Source organism: Aptenodytes patagonicus, chromosome 21 (genome assembly GCF_965638725.1).
Source record: "Aptenodytes patagonicus chromosome 21, bAptPat1.pri.cur, whole genome shotgun sequence".
Lineage (NCBI taxonomy): Eukaryota > Metazoa > Chordata > Aves > Sphenisciformes > Spheniscidae > Aptenodytes > Aptenodytes patagonicus.
The window spans coordinates 1,771,445-1,787,165 of NC_134969.1; the positions used below are offsets into that span (position 1 = coordinate 1,771,445).

The following is a 15,721-nucleotide window of genomic DNA, read 5'->3' on the forward strand; positions in this document are numbered from 1 at the left end:
AGCCACAATCTTACAACTGTAGGTATTTACAATTTTCTGAAATACGTGTTTTGCACAGAAATATTCTTCACTTGATTTCTACCTGAAGGTAAAAGTAAAGAGACATCTTTAACTCTTCTTTATTTTAAAAACATCCATATTGTTTCTCTATCATTTGTGGAACCTGGAAGCACTGATTTTAAGATGCTGTTACTAAACATACACAGTTTAAATATCAGAATTGTAAGCTGTGAATCTGAACAAGTAGCCAGGAGGCTCTCGCTCGCTGGCCTACCCTCTCTCCATACAGTCTTCTGAATAAAATTAAATTGCATGTTCTAGCCTGGTTATTCTTCCTTCATTCACTGTTCTACTGTAACTTTCAGAGCCTGGGAAGTCAAAAACAGGTGTGTGGGCTGCAAGACTACTGGTGACTGTCAGGCTCCCTCAAATGAGAAACGGATTACAGGCATCTCTGGTTCTCCCCATGTTGGCTGGACAAAGTCCAAGACATAAGTATCTGAGGAAGAAGGAGAGCAGTCTCCCAGGACAAGCAGATCTCAAGTTACTCCCTGGCTGACTTCCTGCAGACACTAATACATTTCTAGCAAGCCTTTCCATGATGCTACTATGAAATGCATATTGCTTTAAATACATATACATTAATGAAGAATTGGTACTTTGCTCAAAAAAATCTTTCCTGGCCACCAACTTAACCTAAACGTCATCATCTTTTCTTTTGAGGAGTTCCAAGGTCTATAAAAAACAGTGAGAAAAAACAAAAGTAAGCCTGAATTGTCACCCAGCTTGGTTTAGTAAACCACAACAACAAAGGATGTGTTGAGGCTTTGAAACAAGCTGTGGAGGATGAGACCCCCGCAAATGCTGCCAGGCCCTTTTGCAAATCCTAGTCCTAATACAGAGTTCACTGTATTTCAGGGTTCTTTGTAAAATGCCTCCCTACATAAAGCTATGCATATTCTTTTCAACAAGATGATGTTTTTAATAACTAGCCCTATTGCTAATTTCTATCTGCTTCTTTCTTCCTCTTTGTTGGGTAGCCAGGTCTACGATGTCAACAGTTACCTGCTTTGTCAAGAAAACTGCTTTTCAATCTAGAATCCATATCTTTAGGGATTTTTTCCAAACGTTTTTCACGTTCTTGAAAATGTCCTTCTCTATTCTTGTCCTTTGCTGAAAAAGTCTCTTTGCCATTATCTCTTGTTATGCTAAAATCTTTTCGAATTGATTTAAATACAGGGCCCTGCTCAAATGGTGAAGTGAGATCCTTTTGGATTGCATTCTGAATCTGAATTTCTTTTTCACTGTCCAATTCATGTTCTGTAACTCTCTTGCCCTCTTCCAGATGGTCTTCATCATGAATCACTGAAGAAAGAGTGTCTTTTGCAGTGAAATTTTGATCATCTTCGTTGTCACTCCCAACAACAGGTATGCCTGCAAGATCCCCAGAGTTCAGAAAATAATCATCATCATCGTCATCCAGCAGTGAGTTTTCAGATCCTGTTCGATTCTGTATTCTGTAAGATATGCTGTCGAGGGCAGGTGTTAAGTTGTGGTCAGTGTCCTCAGACATTTCTGCATCCAGAATTTCACCACCTAGGGAGAAAAAAAACCATAAACAGTCAGAAAATTCACCAGCTTTATGTGTAAAGAAGGACGAGTGTAAGTGTCCTTTGCAAATCCGTCTGATGCTGCAATTCCGTGGATACTCTAAGCCTTCTTGGGCCAACATTACAAATAAAACATTGCTGACATAAGAAACAGTTCTGTCCCACTCACCACACAGTGAAGCAGAAGCTGAACTGAGTAAAACTAACCAAAGAAAGAAAAAACATTAACTTCAATTCATCTCATTTGTAAGACTTGTGGAGAAGGCAATTGTCATGGCTTAACCTGGCAGGCAGCTAAACACCACACAGCTGTTCGCTCACTGCCCCCCGCAGTGGGATGGGGGAGAGAATCGGGGGGGGGGGGGGAAAGTAAGATTCATGGGTTGAGATAAAGACAGTTTAATAGGACAGAAAAGGAAGGGGGGGGGAACCACCAAAATAAGTGATGCACAATGCAACTGCTCACCACCCGCCAACCGATGCCCAGCCAGTCCCCGAGCAGCCGCCCCCCCGGCCAGCTTTCCCCGTTTATATACTGAGCATGACATCGTATGGTATGGAATATCCCTTTGGCCAGTTGGGGTCAGCTGTCCTGGCTGTGCCCCCTCCCAGCTTCTTGTGCACCTCCAGCCTTCTCAGTCGGTAGAGCACGGGAAGCTGAAAAGTCCTTGACTAGTGTAAGCACTACTTAGCAACAACTAAAACATCGGTGTGTTATCAACATTATTCTCATACTAAATCCAAAACACAGCACCGTACCAGCTGCTAGGAAGAAAATTAACTCTATCCCAGCCGAAACCAGGACAGCAATGCAGGGAGGGAATGAGTAGCAAGGGCTAGGAGAAGGGCAGGATAGTCTTTTTCAGCAGCAATGATACTTCTAAGAAATGTTTTGTGAAACTATGGCCTTATGTAAATAAATAAAGATACTTACATTTTTCTGTAATATCAAATACCGCATCAGATTTATCTTCAAACTGTAAAAAGGAAAGCACTATATCATTATCTTGGTCAGCTGCCATGTACTTTGCTAAAAAGTATCTGATCAAAAACAAAACCAACAAGAAGGATCACAATTCCTCCTCCTTCCTTTCTTGCCCCAAGCAAAGTTCTACAAATTAAGACTGTTACATTACTGAGAAGTCACATTTACCCTAACAACTTCAGAAGTACACAGAAAAAGCACACAATGAAAATATAGAATTAGCGTTGCTTCCCAGAAAAGGTGGAGGAGAGAGGGGAGGGGAGGCAATGTCAAACTTTTCACTTCTACATGAGATACTTGTACCAGGTCAAGATCATAGATTCCGCCCTCTTTGACACTCTACGAGCCTTCATTTCCTCTGAACATTATAAATGGAAAAATAGCCCATATACATGGCTGCATGGATCCAAAGGTTTCATCTCTCTAACAGGGAATGTCTCCTTTCCAGGAACAGTGAAATGTAATGCTTAACTTCCTAACAGTAATGAGACAATGAGTGTCAGTATGAGTGTAACCAAAGAAGAACCAGATGATGACTCTGAGTGCTGTACAAAACATCCGTTTACATTAAACATTCTCTGACAGACATTAAAGTTGACAGCATGCTTGAATGCTGTCTGAAGAAGTATGCGCACTCAGCGTAATTAAAGTTTCTTTTAGAATGTCCAACTCATTAGCATCCTTCCTTTCTGCCTAAAAGATAACAGCAATTCATTTAAGTCATCTCTCCTTTCTCTACTCTCTACTCTACATAGAGTCTCCAGCTCTATGCTTTCTTTTCCGGTAGATCCTGCTCACACTTCAATTCTTAAGCCATCTTAAGGAAAGTAATGGGATTTGATACCAAAGGGATGATCTCTAATTTCATTTAACTCAAGTCATTTAGTTGATAAATCCGATATTCCACAGTACTGTGATGGGAACTATCAGTTCAGTAGCAGCCAGCTCTGGGAAAGGATGACAACATATTGTCCCAGGGTTCCTCTGACGGCAAAAAGTCCGTCAGTCTCTTTCCAGTATCACTTGCAGGTCTACAAAGACAAGCTAGCTCCTTCAGCTTAATTTGACACACATGGAATAGTGAGGACCTGTCCAGCACTGTGACTATCAAGACAATTTGATACTGCACCAAAACTTTCCAGCTTCTCTGAGCAGATAGTTGAGGTCGGAAAAGTGAAATGCAGAACCAAAAGAAAAAAAAAAGTTACACTTTTCCATGAGGCTCATGCAAGTCTATTCATTGTAATTATCTAGAGGGAAAGAGTAAGGAAACACCTTCCAGGAAGGTTTGCAAGGCATGAGTTCTGTTACTGCTATAGTGATTCTAGGAGGGTCTCCAGAGATGCAAGTTTAATGTTGATCTAGAAGTCCACTTGTAGTCAACTAAGTTTACACTAGTGTAAAATTAATCCCCACAAATATTGGATATACTTAGTGCTAATACCAGATGCTGAGGACAAGGATAGCGGTGGTGTACTGCTTTATAGCAGAACAGAAAAAGGAACTTGTTGCCATTTGATGATATCAGAGTATGGAGCCTTGGGAGGCAAAAACGATAGCCTAGGTCCTTTTCTCTACAGTGACCTTCCTTGATCCTTTTCTTGCTTCCTGTCAGTAATGCTCTTTCTTCTCCAAAAAAGTCTCAGACAATTTGCTGGCAGAGCGAGAGAAGTTTTCAGCTGAGATAAAGCATTAGATCATACTTTTCTCGAAGTAGGTTTATATCAAAGTAGTTCTTTAACTCTTTTGAGATCCAGAGTATCTGTGGGAAAGTATTCTAGGTTCTACCACAGTCCTGGTTACCTTATACATCTAAACCCTAGGTATTCCTCCTCCTCTGGTGATACCAAATCTTTTAACAATAGGTGACAAAACCAGAAATGCTGTTTTTAGGAAAAAGAATACATTTTGCAGTCTGGATCTCTCTAACTGTTTCATTCAAAGAAATGACAACATGCAAGTCAGCACAAGGGGCCACCTGCAAGACCACATTGGGGACTACCATAAATATTTTGGACTACTTGGAAAACATTTACAAGCTACCTGGAAGGAATCCAAGACACTTCCCAACCACAAGGTCATTCTAGGAAAAAAAAAACCCACCAATTTGTTTCTTTTCTCTTTCTTTTGTGAGGCTATCAGAATAAGAGATCATCTTGAATATTTTCTTCCTTTAAAAGGTTTTAGGGTATGGAGGAAGATCTGTGTCTGTGGTCAAAAGCTTCCATTGGAAATATTTATAAAACAGGAACTTCAGCATCTGCTAATACTAGCAGTCGTACCTAAGCCACCATCTAGTTTCTGATGGTGAACACCATCAGAGCTCCCACATGGTGTAAATCCAAAAAGAGGAAACTAGGGGAAGCGTTTGTATGCTTGTGTGTGTGGATACATATGTATCTACATACACATAAACATATATATATATGCCCAAGAAATTACTCATTCCGTAACAGTCTGTAACTGGACTATGCCCTGAAATGAGGGCTCATATACTTTTTTTCTGAATTAGTGTGGGGTATTCTCTCAATTACATACACTTCCATTCCCTTCCTGAATCCTATTACAATCTTGTTTAATGCCATCTCAGGAAGAAGTTTTGTGTATCAATAATTACATAAAAATGTATCACCTTAATCAGTCATATAAATTGGCTTTCACTGGATTATGGTCTTGTATTACACAGAAATGTAAGTAATAATGCCCAACTTACTATTTCTATATTATTCTACTACATTTCTGCAAGGCAATTCCCTCTCTCACCCGTCCTCATACTTCCTCCTTTGATTCGTTGTCATCACTCTTAATTCCCTTTATTTCTTCTGCTCAGATTTTTTAAGATTTGGTGATTAGCAGAACAAAAGTACTCTAGAGGCAAACATGAAACTGATTCATCAGATGGCATTTCCTATGGGTCATTTTTGACAGATCTAAGAAGAGGCACCTCAATATCCCAGATTAAGTCCTAGATAACTCCAGAATGGAAAGTATCAGGAACAGAAAGTTTTCTGTTAAAATACTCTAGGCTTCAACTCCTCAACACAGTCCTCAAAATGCACTTGCAGTTGTAAAACAAAATGCAAGAATATCATATTTTAAAACACCCTCATTCAATCACTTTGGCTAATATTTTGCCAGAGAATAACTTCATGATACTTAGTGCTTTTAAGTAGTGAGCATTTCCTAAGAACAGTTAAAGTTTGATATTAGCAAAATTAAATGTTTTAGGATATATCTTTCTTAGTGACTCTGTCTCACTAGCTAGCATTGTACACAAAGCAATGCTCTGCCTGCTCAGGTTGTAATAAATAAATAAATGCAACAAGAATACAGAAATGGTGACAAAACAATTAGGTATTTCTGGAAGCAACGTGTTTTGCTTTAAATTAACTACTCTTTACATAAAGACAGTACTGCTTTTATAAAAAAAAATATTCCACTAGGTATGTCGCTGGTTTTTTATAATTGTATATTAGACTGTAGGGGAACAGTGTTACATCCTCACCACTAACCCGTCTTTGCTTGGAGCGGGTGACAGAAGGACGCTGTTTACACTTTAATACAATGTACTAATTTGAAATAACTAAAAACCTGTTCGATACTTTAACGGTGTTCAAGGTTGCCATAGCATCCATAAATCAAACAATTAATAGATAATTTTTGTGCAATATAAAGAGAGAAGCTGCCTGTGGCTACAACCTTGTTTTGTATGCAAAATAGAGGATTTCTTTAAAAAATAAACAAAACAACATAACAACTTTACAAACACAGGCACGTATCTTTCTAGTAAGCCTTTTGAAGTTTGATCCTAGGTTTTAGTGCATCCATAAGCAAACTGTGGAAAGGAAGCAGATGTTAAGAAAACTACAATTAAAAATAGTCAGAGATGATTCTCAATTTCTTGTCTGTACAGTTTCCTTGTCCCTATATACACAGCATAACCCCCCACTTCAGAATTCGTTAAACTGACAAGGAAGACACCATTTAAAAAAAAAAAGTAATTTAGATTGTAATTGCTATTCTCGAACCAGGTGCAGTGAGCTCAGGAAGCATCCCCTGACCTTTTACACATGACATCCCTGGAAGGGATGCCAGGCAGGCAGCCAGCCGCGCTGCACCTCTGCTACGGGAAAACTCCGCAGCACGAGCAGAATTAAGCAGCGGGTCTCTCCCGGAGCTGCTTTCCACCGAAACACAGACAGACCTATCGATTCGTACCTTCGGAGCACCTAGGGAGGGAAGAGCAGAGGGTAACAAAGAGCCAGCCTGCTGCAGATACCTGCTACAGGAAAAGAACCGCTGCGGCAGGAAGAGAACCCGGCGGGGTCAGGCAAGCCATAGAGCTCGACGCGCAGTGCCGGGCCTGCAGAGCCCCCTAGCCGCCCCGGCTCCGCGCCGGACCTCCGCGCCGGACAGCCGTCCGCCCCGGCCAACACGCGGCCCGGTGCCCTGGGAACCCCTGGGGTCTGCTGGTGGGGGGCCGCGCGTTGCTCTTTGTAGGTGAGAATGGGTTCAGAGCCCATGTGTGGGGAGAGGGAGAGCCTGAGCTTGGCAGATACTGCAAGGTGTGTCCTTGAGACCTCCCTGGGCATCTGAGCCATGCCCAAGACTTCAAAAGATTGTTTTTAATCTAGTCTAAGGGTAACTAAATGGATACTATGATGGGTATTTTTAAAGGCAAATCCCAGACAATCGTCTATACGTGTAAAAAGACAAAGGCAGGCATTTTTCAGTTTCTTGCGGCTCCCTATCTTTCTGTTCGAGAAACACGGTTTTACCTTGCATCTCACTTACTTATGCATCTTCAATTTTTAAGTTTCAGGAAAGAAGATTTAGGCACATGCTGCTGCCATTTCGTTTGTGCATTTTTAGGATTCTGAATGATTCACCAGAAATCACAGGGAGCAGTTCAGCATGTAAGTGTATCGCCCCTTTCTATCCCCAGATTCTTCTGACATTCCTGAGTTTTCTGAATATTCACAGGCCAATTCCAAACAAAGCCCCTGTCGACCTTATGGTTTCCGTATCCACCAAGCGCACACACAAGCTGCATACAGTTACCAACCTACATGGGGCCAAGTAGATGAGTCTGTCAAACACACAGAAAGTTACAGCGTGCCTTACTTTTTCTGAATGATTGGCGGTTTTAATCTATACCTACAAAAACCAGGGGGGGACCAAGCCCTTCTCCCATCCGCCCACAAAACCATTGATTTGAGAAGGAAGCGGCTCCACACGGGAAGGCTTCACCTTGCAATGGTTTTTGCAAAGACACCAGAGTTTGATGTGCTGATCTGAAGCCTGCTAGACGTGTGGGTTTTGCAAATTAAGAAACACACACAGACACAAAACACACATCAAGCAAACAAACCAAGACATCCACAATAAAGGCTTTCTTTTAAAAACAAAGAACTTCTCCCCTCAAAACCTCACCCCTGGCTACACACTGTTCCTATTGCTGGTTAAGACACTACAAACAACCGTTGGTGCTGGGATTTTGGTTACACTAAATCTGTAAGTCAGCTGAAATTAGGAAAATTCCTATTTCTCACAGCATAAGTCAGAAAAACTAAGCTGAAGTTAAATGGATGTAAAAAACACCAAAATCTGAGCAGGGTCCATATCATAACAATGTATGTTTCTGCTATGATACTCAACAAGCAATTATTCCAACCCAAATATTTCAGTCCAGTTACATATTTTAGCATACCACAAGAAAGACAGCATTTTCCAGATTACAAATGTATACTGTTGGCCAAAGCTTTTGAAAGTATAGCTTTCTTTTTATAGAGATTATGTTCTGCAAAGCATGCAATCCCCTTAATTCCACTTAACTCAGAAGCCGAGTAGCTCATTAAGAGAGAGCCATCACCACGTCTTTTAAGAGAAAGCCAGTCCATATAACACAACTAAGAAGCAATGAGGGTAACAATCTGGGGTGGAGGACCAGTACTATAACCTTGGAAGGATCCCTGTACTCAATGTCTCCCCCAAGAGGATAATTAACCATATTAGTAATTGCTTGCTACTAGTTATGTTACTAATAGGGGGAAAAAAAACCCTCTGTAAATTATCTTTAAAGAAAGTTAAACACGTATAAAACTTAAGTCGCCTGCTTTTCATTATAATTTGTCCTCAAATAAGAAGCCTACAAGATGGCTTTGCATGCAAATCAGGAAAATTTACAAATGTAGCACCTTCTCCTTGTTGATAAACACAGCAGGGATTATCAGCCCTCCTTCACAGAATCGTTTATATGTTAATAGGCCCACACTGGTGAATCATCTCATCTACCATTAGGTACGGCAAGTCTTTTCCCTTCTTTTAAGAGTTCGGTGCCAATAACAACAATTGGTGGTGAAAACTGGAGAGCCTGTATGTATATTCAGTTCTCTCTATGTCAGTATTTCTGTCCTTAAAGAGAGAAAAGCAATCATGTGATCTACTTTATTCTTCAAAGTATGTTCCTAACTCAGGCTTCCTTTTTGCCTGTTCACTTCTCTTCCACATTCCTGTACAGTTCTACGATTTTCTCCTCTCCTGTTCTTATAAAAACTGGTATTTCTTTCTTTCGGGTAGGTGGCTACAGTTCCAGTCCCATTTGTAGTTGTTGCCCTAGTTGGTTTCTAATTTTTCTTTTCCTATGAAGAAGTGGTTCTTACAACAGGCAGCTTAGTTGGATGTTCCACCTTCTTTGCAGATATTATTACAAGTATCCAAGGCTCTTCAGAATGAAATGCCTGAACACCTGTAAAAACAGGCAGAAAAAACACTAGTACTATGTGATCAGAGCTCTCAGCAAAGCTCCTGCGATTGCTTCATGAAGCGCTCGAGAACTGCCCTGTTATATGAACAAACAAGACTGCACAAAACGCCTGCAAGGACATAAACAACCATCACAGCGAGACAGTCAAAAATACCGACCCACATCTGCTTGATTCTTCTGCCTGCAAATAAGTGATGGAGGTGAAGCTTGCCTTACATAGGTATCCTCCCCCCAACAAAACTTTCTTTAAATGATTTTAACCAATCAATTTGGTAAGTTTCTAGATAGCAGAAATTTTGCCAAAAAACACAAAAAAGTGTTTTTTCATAGAGCACTGTAACAACTCCTACCAGGCAATATTAAACACAATAAAGACCTGTTAACAGTCTGCATTAACTAAACTGTATTTCATAAAAGCTTTCTTGAGCAAATAGCACCATTTAATAGAGACGAAATCTTTCCACTTATTTTTAGACTGTTTTAACAAATATCAAGATTCAAAAACCTACATAACTAAGTTATTAAAAAAATAATAAAAGCAAGCAAGTACTCCAAAATTTCTCCTGTGCTGATTCTGTCTCAGGTTCCTCTCACCTAAATTTAGACAACTAAATGTTAGTTTATTAGGGTAGTGATTCAGGTTTCCTCTCTTTCCAATGGAAATGAAGAGATTCCTCCAGCAGCAATTCATCCTGCCCTGGGAATGGGCAGATGACCTTTCAGAGATTCCCATCTCTTACACTGATGGCAGAAAGAGTCCAGAGAACCTGGGCGAGACTAGACAGCTAACTTTTGTGGGTACAGCTTATAGCGTATAGATTGCAAATGGAAAACATTTATTTCTACACTCTCCTTTACGCTGCTAAGAAAGTAAAAACAAGAATCTCCTATCACAACTATTTGTCCTGTATTTCTCATCTAAAACACAACACAGTCTGCAAAGACCGTTTCAGCACAGACACAGCAGACTGACACACAAAGGCAACTTCGCAGTGTTTGTTGGTTCAGAAGAGTCCAGGATTCTTGCACCGTGCTTGTGCTCTCCTGTGCCACCCTCCGGGGGGAGTTTGTGCTTTCTGACCACCACCATGGACAGCAAAAGTCTAAGACATAAAGACTGGGTCTTAAGTACCTGCTAATCCTGATGGCTCCCAGATCCAAGTACTTAGCTAACTCAGGACCAAGACTCAGATTTTTGATACTAAACTTCTCCAAACTCTTAGAAGACTTCAAATATTTTTCTGAATCTGGACCAGCTATCAAAAGGGAAAAGGACCAAATGTAAAATTTAAGTTTTGGTTTTGTTACCAAAAATCTGATAAACTTTGGTTATAAAGATAATCGTACATTTTTTACTAAAAACTTCAAAGGTATTAGATACCACACACTTCAAAACTATCTAATGTATATGTAAGCCCTTTAATACTTCAAGCTACCTTTAAAATTAAACAGATATATCTAAAGCAGACAGCAAATATGGTAACCGAAACTCAATACATTACCATCCTTCTTCAATCAGTATTTACAGAAAGGACAGAATACAGCATGCAATTTTTGGATCAGTACCAGTTCGGTAAAGCAAAGTTACAGTCTTTTAAACTTTTTATTTCCCTTGAAGTTTCTGAGTAGCACTTCCAGAGAGTCAGAGTTAAAGGAAAAGAGTATGGTGACACAGGTCATCTACTCTAGGTCATGAGACTAGCACCAAGCTGCAGCCCGCTTGACACTTAAATCGGTCTCCCTTTTCCTGATACAGTTCAAGAGCAGCTCGTGATAGCAGATTTCAATCTCTTTCAAACTCAGCTGCCATGTGGCTTTTGCTTCAGTCTGGTACGAGCTTCTAGAAATAACGTAACTGCTCCTGGGATCAGCAACATGCAAGGATTAGTTTATCACGGCCTCACACCTACAGCATTCATGAAACACTCTGCTGGACCTTTCCAATAACAGAGTTCATTTTATCCTCAAGTTATTTTCCCAGATCAGCTCCTGCTCACTCTCTTTTTTATGTTTCCACTGGACAGCTAATTAAAAAAACCCCAACCTTGTGGGTGTACTCTACCCATCTCCCTCTTTTGCCCCTGCAGAAACACAATTCTTTTCTATTAAAGAACGTAAGGCAGAACACAGGCTAAGATGATAGACACTGAGAGCCCACACGATTCTACTAACATGCCCTTGATTAAATATTCTCTGCTGGAGAAGCCTTATTTTGAAGCGTTTAGACGATCACAGAGAATAAGTGTTACGAGCAAAAGCAGGAGTGAGGCACAAGAGCACTGCTTTTATGCCGTAACGACACTTATAAAATGGATGATGGAAATCACCTGAACAGAGTCAGTCATTGACAGAAAACCTTGAAGAAAATTCACTAGCTAAAACTCCCTACAAGACTTGTTTAGGGAAAGGCCAACGTGAATTGGAATGTCTGGAAGGAATGATGGGATACAACAAGTCATTAAATGAGAGAAAAGTTGAGATAACCTCTTCAACAACATTGGGAGTGATTTCAGAATTAATTTCCACTATCCTAATCATGCAAGGGACCTTGAAGTGGGCATAAAGAGCTTACTTAACTTTTCTGTATTTTATACAATGTGAAAAGTCCTAATGTAAAAGACTGAGATCCATTATGCTTATTTTTAGAAGGTGACTTCAAAGATTATGACATCAAAGCATCCTTGGAGAGGTGCACAAGCCTTTGCAGAGAAATGTTTTCATCGCCTTTGTACCATTCAAGAGTAGTTCAGTAACAAAACTTTCTAAATGAGATGATCTCCTTCAATTTTTAATTAAAGCCATGCAAAATTAAAAATCTTTTGCAAACAGCTGTTTTATTGATGTGGACACCCAGGTGTTCACCTATTCACGCCAAATTAACTTCCAAGAGCCCAAGTGTCAAATTTCAGTGGTTAGCACTGTACACCCCAAATTGTCCTGCCTAGTTCAATGGGCCGACAGAGTATTGTCGTAAATAAATGATCATTCTATTCAAAATATAAACTGTTCAAGACAGTGATATTATATACAAATTAAAGTTGAAGTGCCACAAATATTTTGATAAACTAAATAAAAAACCATACAAGCTGACACCTTTCAAGTTCATCTTGATATAATTTACTAAGTATGAAAAATTAAATATGTTGATATCTTTTCCTTAGAAAATACAACAGTTTTGATTTTGGGCAGAAATTAACCTTCTCTAAAATAACAATTTTGCCATAAGAACTTTCCAGATACTATTAAAAACCAAAATTAGACCAACTTCCATGTCAGCCTTACACTGGCAAAAACTTTCTGTTTTAGTTTGTTGCTCATTATTGTGGATTAAGCTAAAAGATGGCAACTGCTTATCAATGGGTTTTGCAAAATGCCAGTTTCAGTGTCTGCGCTTCTGGAATAATATTTGCAAAAGATTTTAATATTGAAAAGAGCAATTCTGAATGCACCAGCACTTGCTAAGTTCCTCTCTGAAGAAATTATTAAATCAGCCCTTATTTTTTCCATACGAAGGAACAGAATTTTTTATAAGAAATTCTCGTTACTCCTTAGGCACAGGATTTGGAAGAGTCCATCATTTTAACCTCCTGTAGAATGGGAACTGGACCACTATGGGGAGGAGAAATGGGATATGCAGGTTTTCCAAGACCTCGTTAATTCTGGAATGGAAGATATCTTTAATGGAAGATATACAAGTGTGCCATATTTAAGGTATGCTATTCTCATGCTTCACAGGTTCCATCAGTCATTCAAGCAGCCAGGAAGGATTCACTTCTTCCCATGCTCCTCAAGAACATCTTGGTGCATAAACTGACTTTGGGATGAGGAGGGGAGATGACGAAATTCACCTCTCAGACTTTGAAGATTACAGACTGATACAACGCAGTACACTGGTGCTACTATTGATTTTAAAATCTCACAGGAGTCTTTCTGGCACAGTTAAGATTAACCTCACTGTCAGACTTGGGACCAGGAAGGTATTTTCCTTCAAGCTAGATTGGCAAGTTGTGTTTCCTCTTTCCTTACTAACTCGCCTGGGGCGACTGCCACTTTCCTGGATCATCCCTAAATTTTACCAAACAAGTTCTCTGCTTCTGCAGGAACGGAGAATGTTGTCAATGCCAACAGCATGAGAGGCTTTCCATAATGTACAGGGACAAGTGGAGTAATAACTGATGGAGTCTTCTGGACTTACCACCCAGCGGATGATTAGCCAACCGATAGAGAAATGATTTTTCCTGAGACCAATGAAGATGATACTAACTTGACGATACTTCATTATTCCTTAGCAGATAATTGGCAAGCTTAAGAAGAAAAAAGGCAGCCATCTTTTTTTTTTTGTTGGTAATACCAGGTAACTTGACAGATAAATCGAGCCTATGAAGGCAATGGGCACGAAGAGGCCACTAGACACTAGGATAGAGACTGCACAACCTTTCTGAGCAACCTCGTCCAATGCTTGACTGTCCTTATGGTGTAAAAGTATTTCCTTATGTCCACTAACATTTCAATTACTGGGAATAAAGTTTAATTTAAGATTTCTTAAGTTATTGTCTTACATGCAGCCACTTCCCTTTAAACTTCTTGCAGATAGCCAAAATTTCGAACCCCTAAAGACTTACAAATTTATGTAATATTTGTGAGCAATTCCACAAAATTTTTTGAGTTTGCTCGTAAATAAGTGCAAGTGTCTGAAAGACATGGGTCTAAGACAGTTCAGTGATGATGTTTATTTCCATAACTGCAGAGTAGCCGAACAACGTCTGTGCAACTCCTCCAATTAGACCCTGAAGGTCAATTGTTCTGTTTAGCAACAATTAGCTTCACCGCAATCACAAGTTTCATGTTCTCCGAAATAAACTCAGCAAATTAAACTTCTCTCACATATAGGAATGGTAAACTTGAGCTAGTGTTCTTGTCTTTCTCAAGGCTGGAGAATGGGAAAACTTCTTCATCTTTGAGAAAAGGGAACTGGACAGCTCTGAGTCTTGTAGTGGCCTATGGACTCTTCCACACAACTTCAAATGTGACTTAACCTCATTTCTATCAGAAAGCTTTCAGTCAAAAGTTACGTGCATGCAGGAAAGAGGACATGACTGTTTGCGAGACTATTTTGAGCACTGCTTAAAAAGTTATTCTCCCTCAGCTAGTTCACAGGCTACAAGGCGTGGGCCACAAAGAACCTTCCATTTGTTTAAAAGACGAAGTATTTCTTCAAGTGGATGAGTATGCCCAGTGTACTTACAGACCAAGTCTCAGGATTAGCACGGCTAATGGCACTCACGCAACGGTTACAGCCTGAGTACCTAAGAACTGGATGAAACTGCCATCTTGACTCACTATGGTTTGACACGGACAATTGAAATAAATTTAAAAAGAGCAGCAAGAGCACTGTGTTTTAAACAAGGAAACAGACGGTGACGATGGATCCTAGTTAGCTGTAAGTTTATTATTTAAGTGATGCCAAGACGCGTGTGAGAATGATGCCTGGAAACTCTCCTTAAGGAGAACTAAAGAAAACTAAAGAGGAGGCAGTGTGGCTCAAAGGCCAGCGGGGACAGCACTGCTCACCGGCCTGGAAGGAGCGGGCAGCTGCGACGCACCGGCCGGGGGCCGCCTGTCCCCAGGCTGGAGGGGGCCCCGCACGCCGGGTCCGGCCGCTCGGCGCCTGGGGAGGCCGCTGGTCCCCCGGCCCGGCGGGACCTCCTGTCAGGGCCTTGGACAGCGGCGGGAGCCGCGGCGCCTCGCACGCTGCATCCCCGCGGCCGGCGCCGCTCGGCGATGCCCGGCCGCCCCGGCCCCGGCCCCCTCCCGCCCTGACCCCTCCCCTTTGACCTCCCCTCGCGCCCCCCACTCACCCTGGCGCGGGGGCCGGGCCCCTCCTCCTTGGCCTCCGCCATGTTGCGCCCCCCCTCAGCCGTCCCAGCCCGGGGCGAGGGGCCGGGGGTCACTCCCTCTCAGCCTTCCCCCCCCTTCGGGGGGCGCTGGGGGGAGGGTCCGCGGGGTGCCGGGGCCGGCCCCGCGCCGTGCTGCGGCAGGAGGGGGCTGGCGCGGGGGCCCGGCGGCTCCCTCAGGGCGGCGGGGGGGGTCGGACCCGCCAGGCCGCGAGCCCTCTTAAAGCTGCAACGACAAGCCCAGCGCGGGGCCCCAGCGCGCATGCGCCGCGCGCCTGCGCACGGCCGCGCGTCCCCGCCTCCCGGCCCCCCCCGCGCAGGCGCACTGGGGCCTCCTCAGGGCCAGGCTGAGTGGCTCCCCCAGAGCGCCAGAGGCCGGGGGGGGGGCCGGGGCCCGGGGGGCGGCCCAGCACGGGCACCGCCGGGTGGGCTCGGGGCAGGAGGCGCGAGGCTCGTCCCGGGACGT

The 15,721-nt window shown here is 42.1% G+C and overlaps 1 protein-coding gene across 5 annotated transcripts in view; it reads right to left on the reverse strand.

Moving 5' to 3' along the window:
• The window catches only part of LOC143169845 (zinc finger MYM-type protein 4-like), a 48,460-nt gene extending 33,068 nt beyond the window's left edge, over positions 1 to 15,392 (reverse strand). For all 5 annotated transcript variants that reach the window (XM_076357552.1, XM_076357553.1, XM_076357551.1 and 2 more), the window contains exons 1-3: positions 15,220 to 15,392; positions 2,545 to 2,587; positions 1,066 to 1,596 (exon numbers count right to left, since the gene is read on the reverse strand). In XM_076357552.1, coding sequence (XP_076213667.1) covers positions 1,066 to 1,596; positions 2,545 to 2,587; positions 15,220 to 15,261 — 616 coding nt within the window. In that variant the 5' untranslated portion in view covers positions 15,262 to 15,392. The remainder of the gene's footprint in view (positions 1 to 1,065; positions 1,597 to 2,544; positions 2,588 to 15,219) is intronic.
• Positions 15,393 to 15,721: the final 329 nt, after the last annotated feature.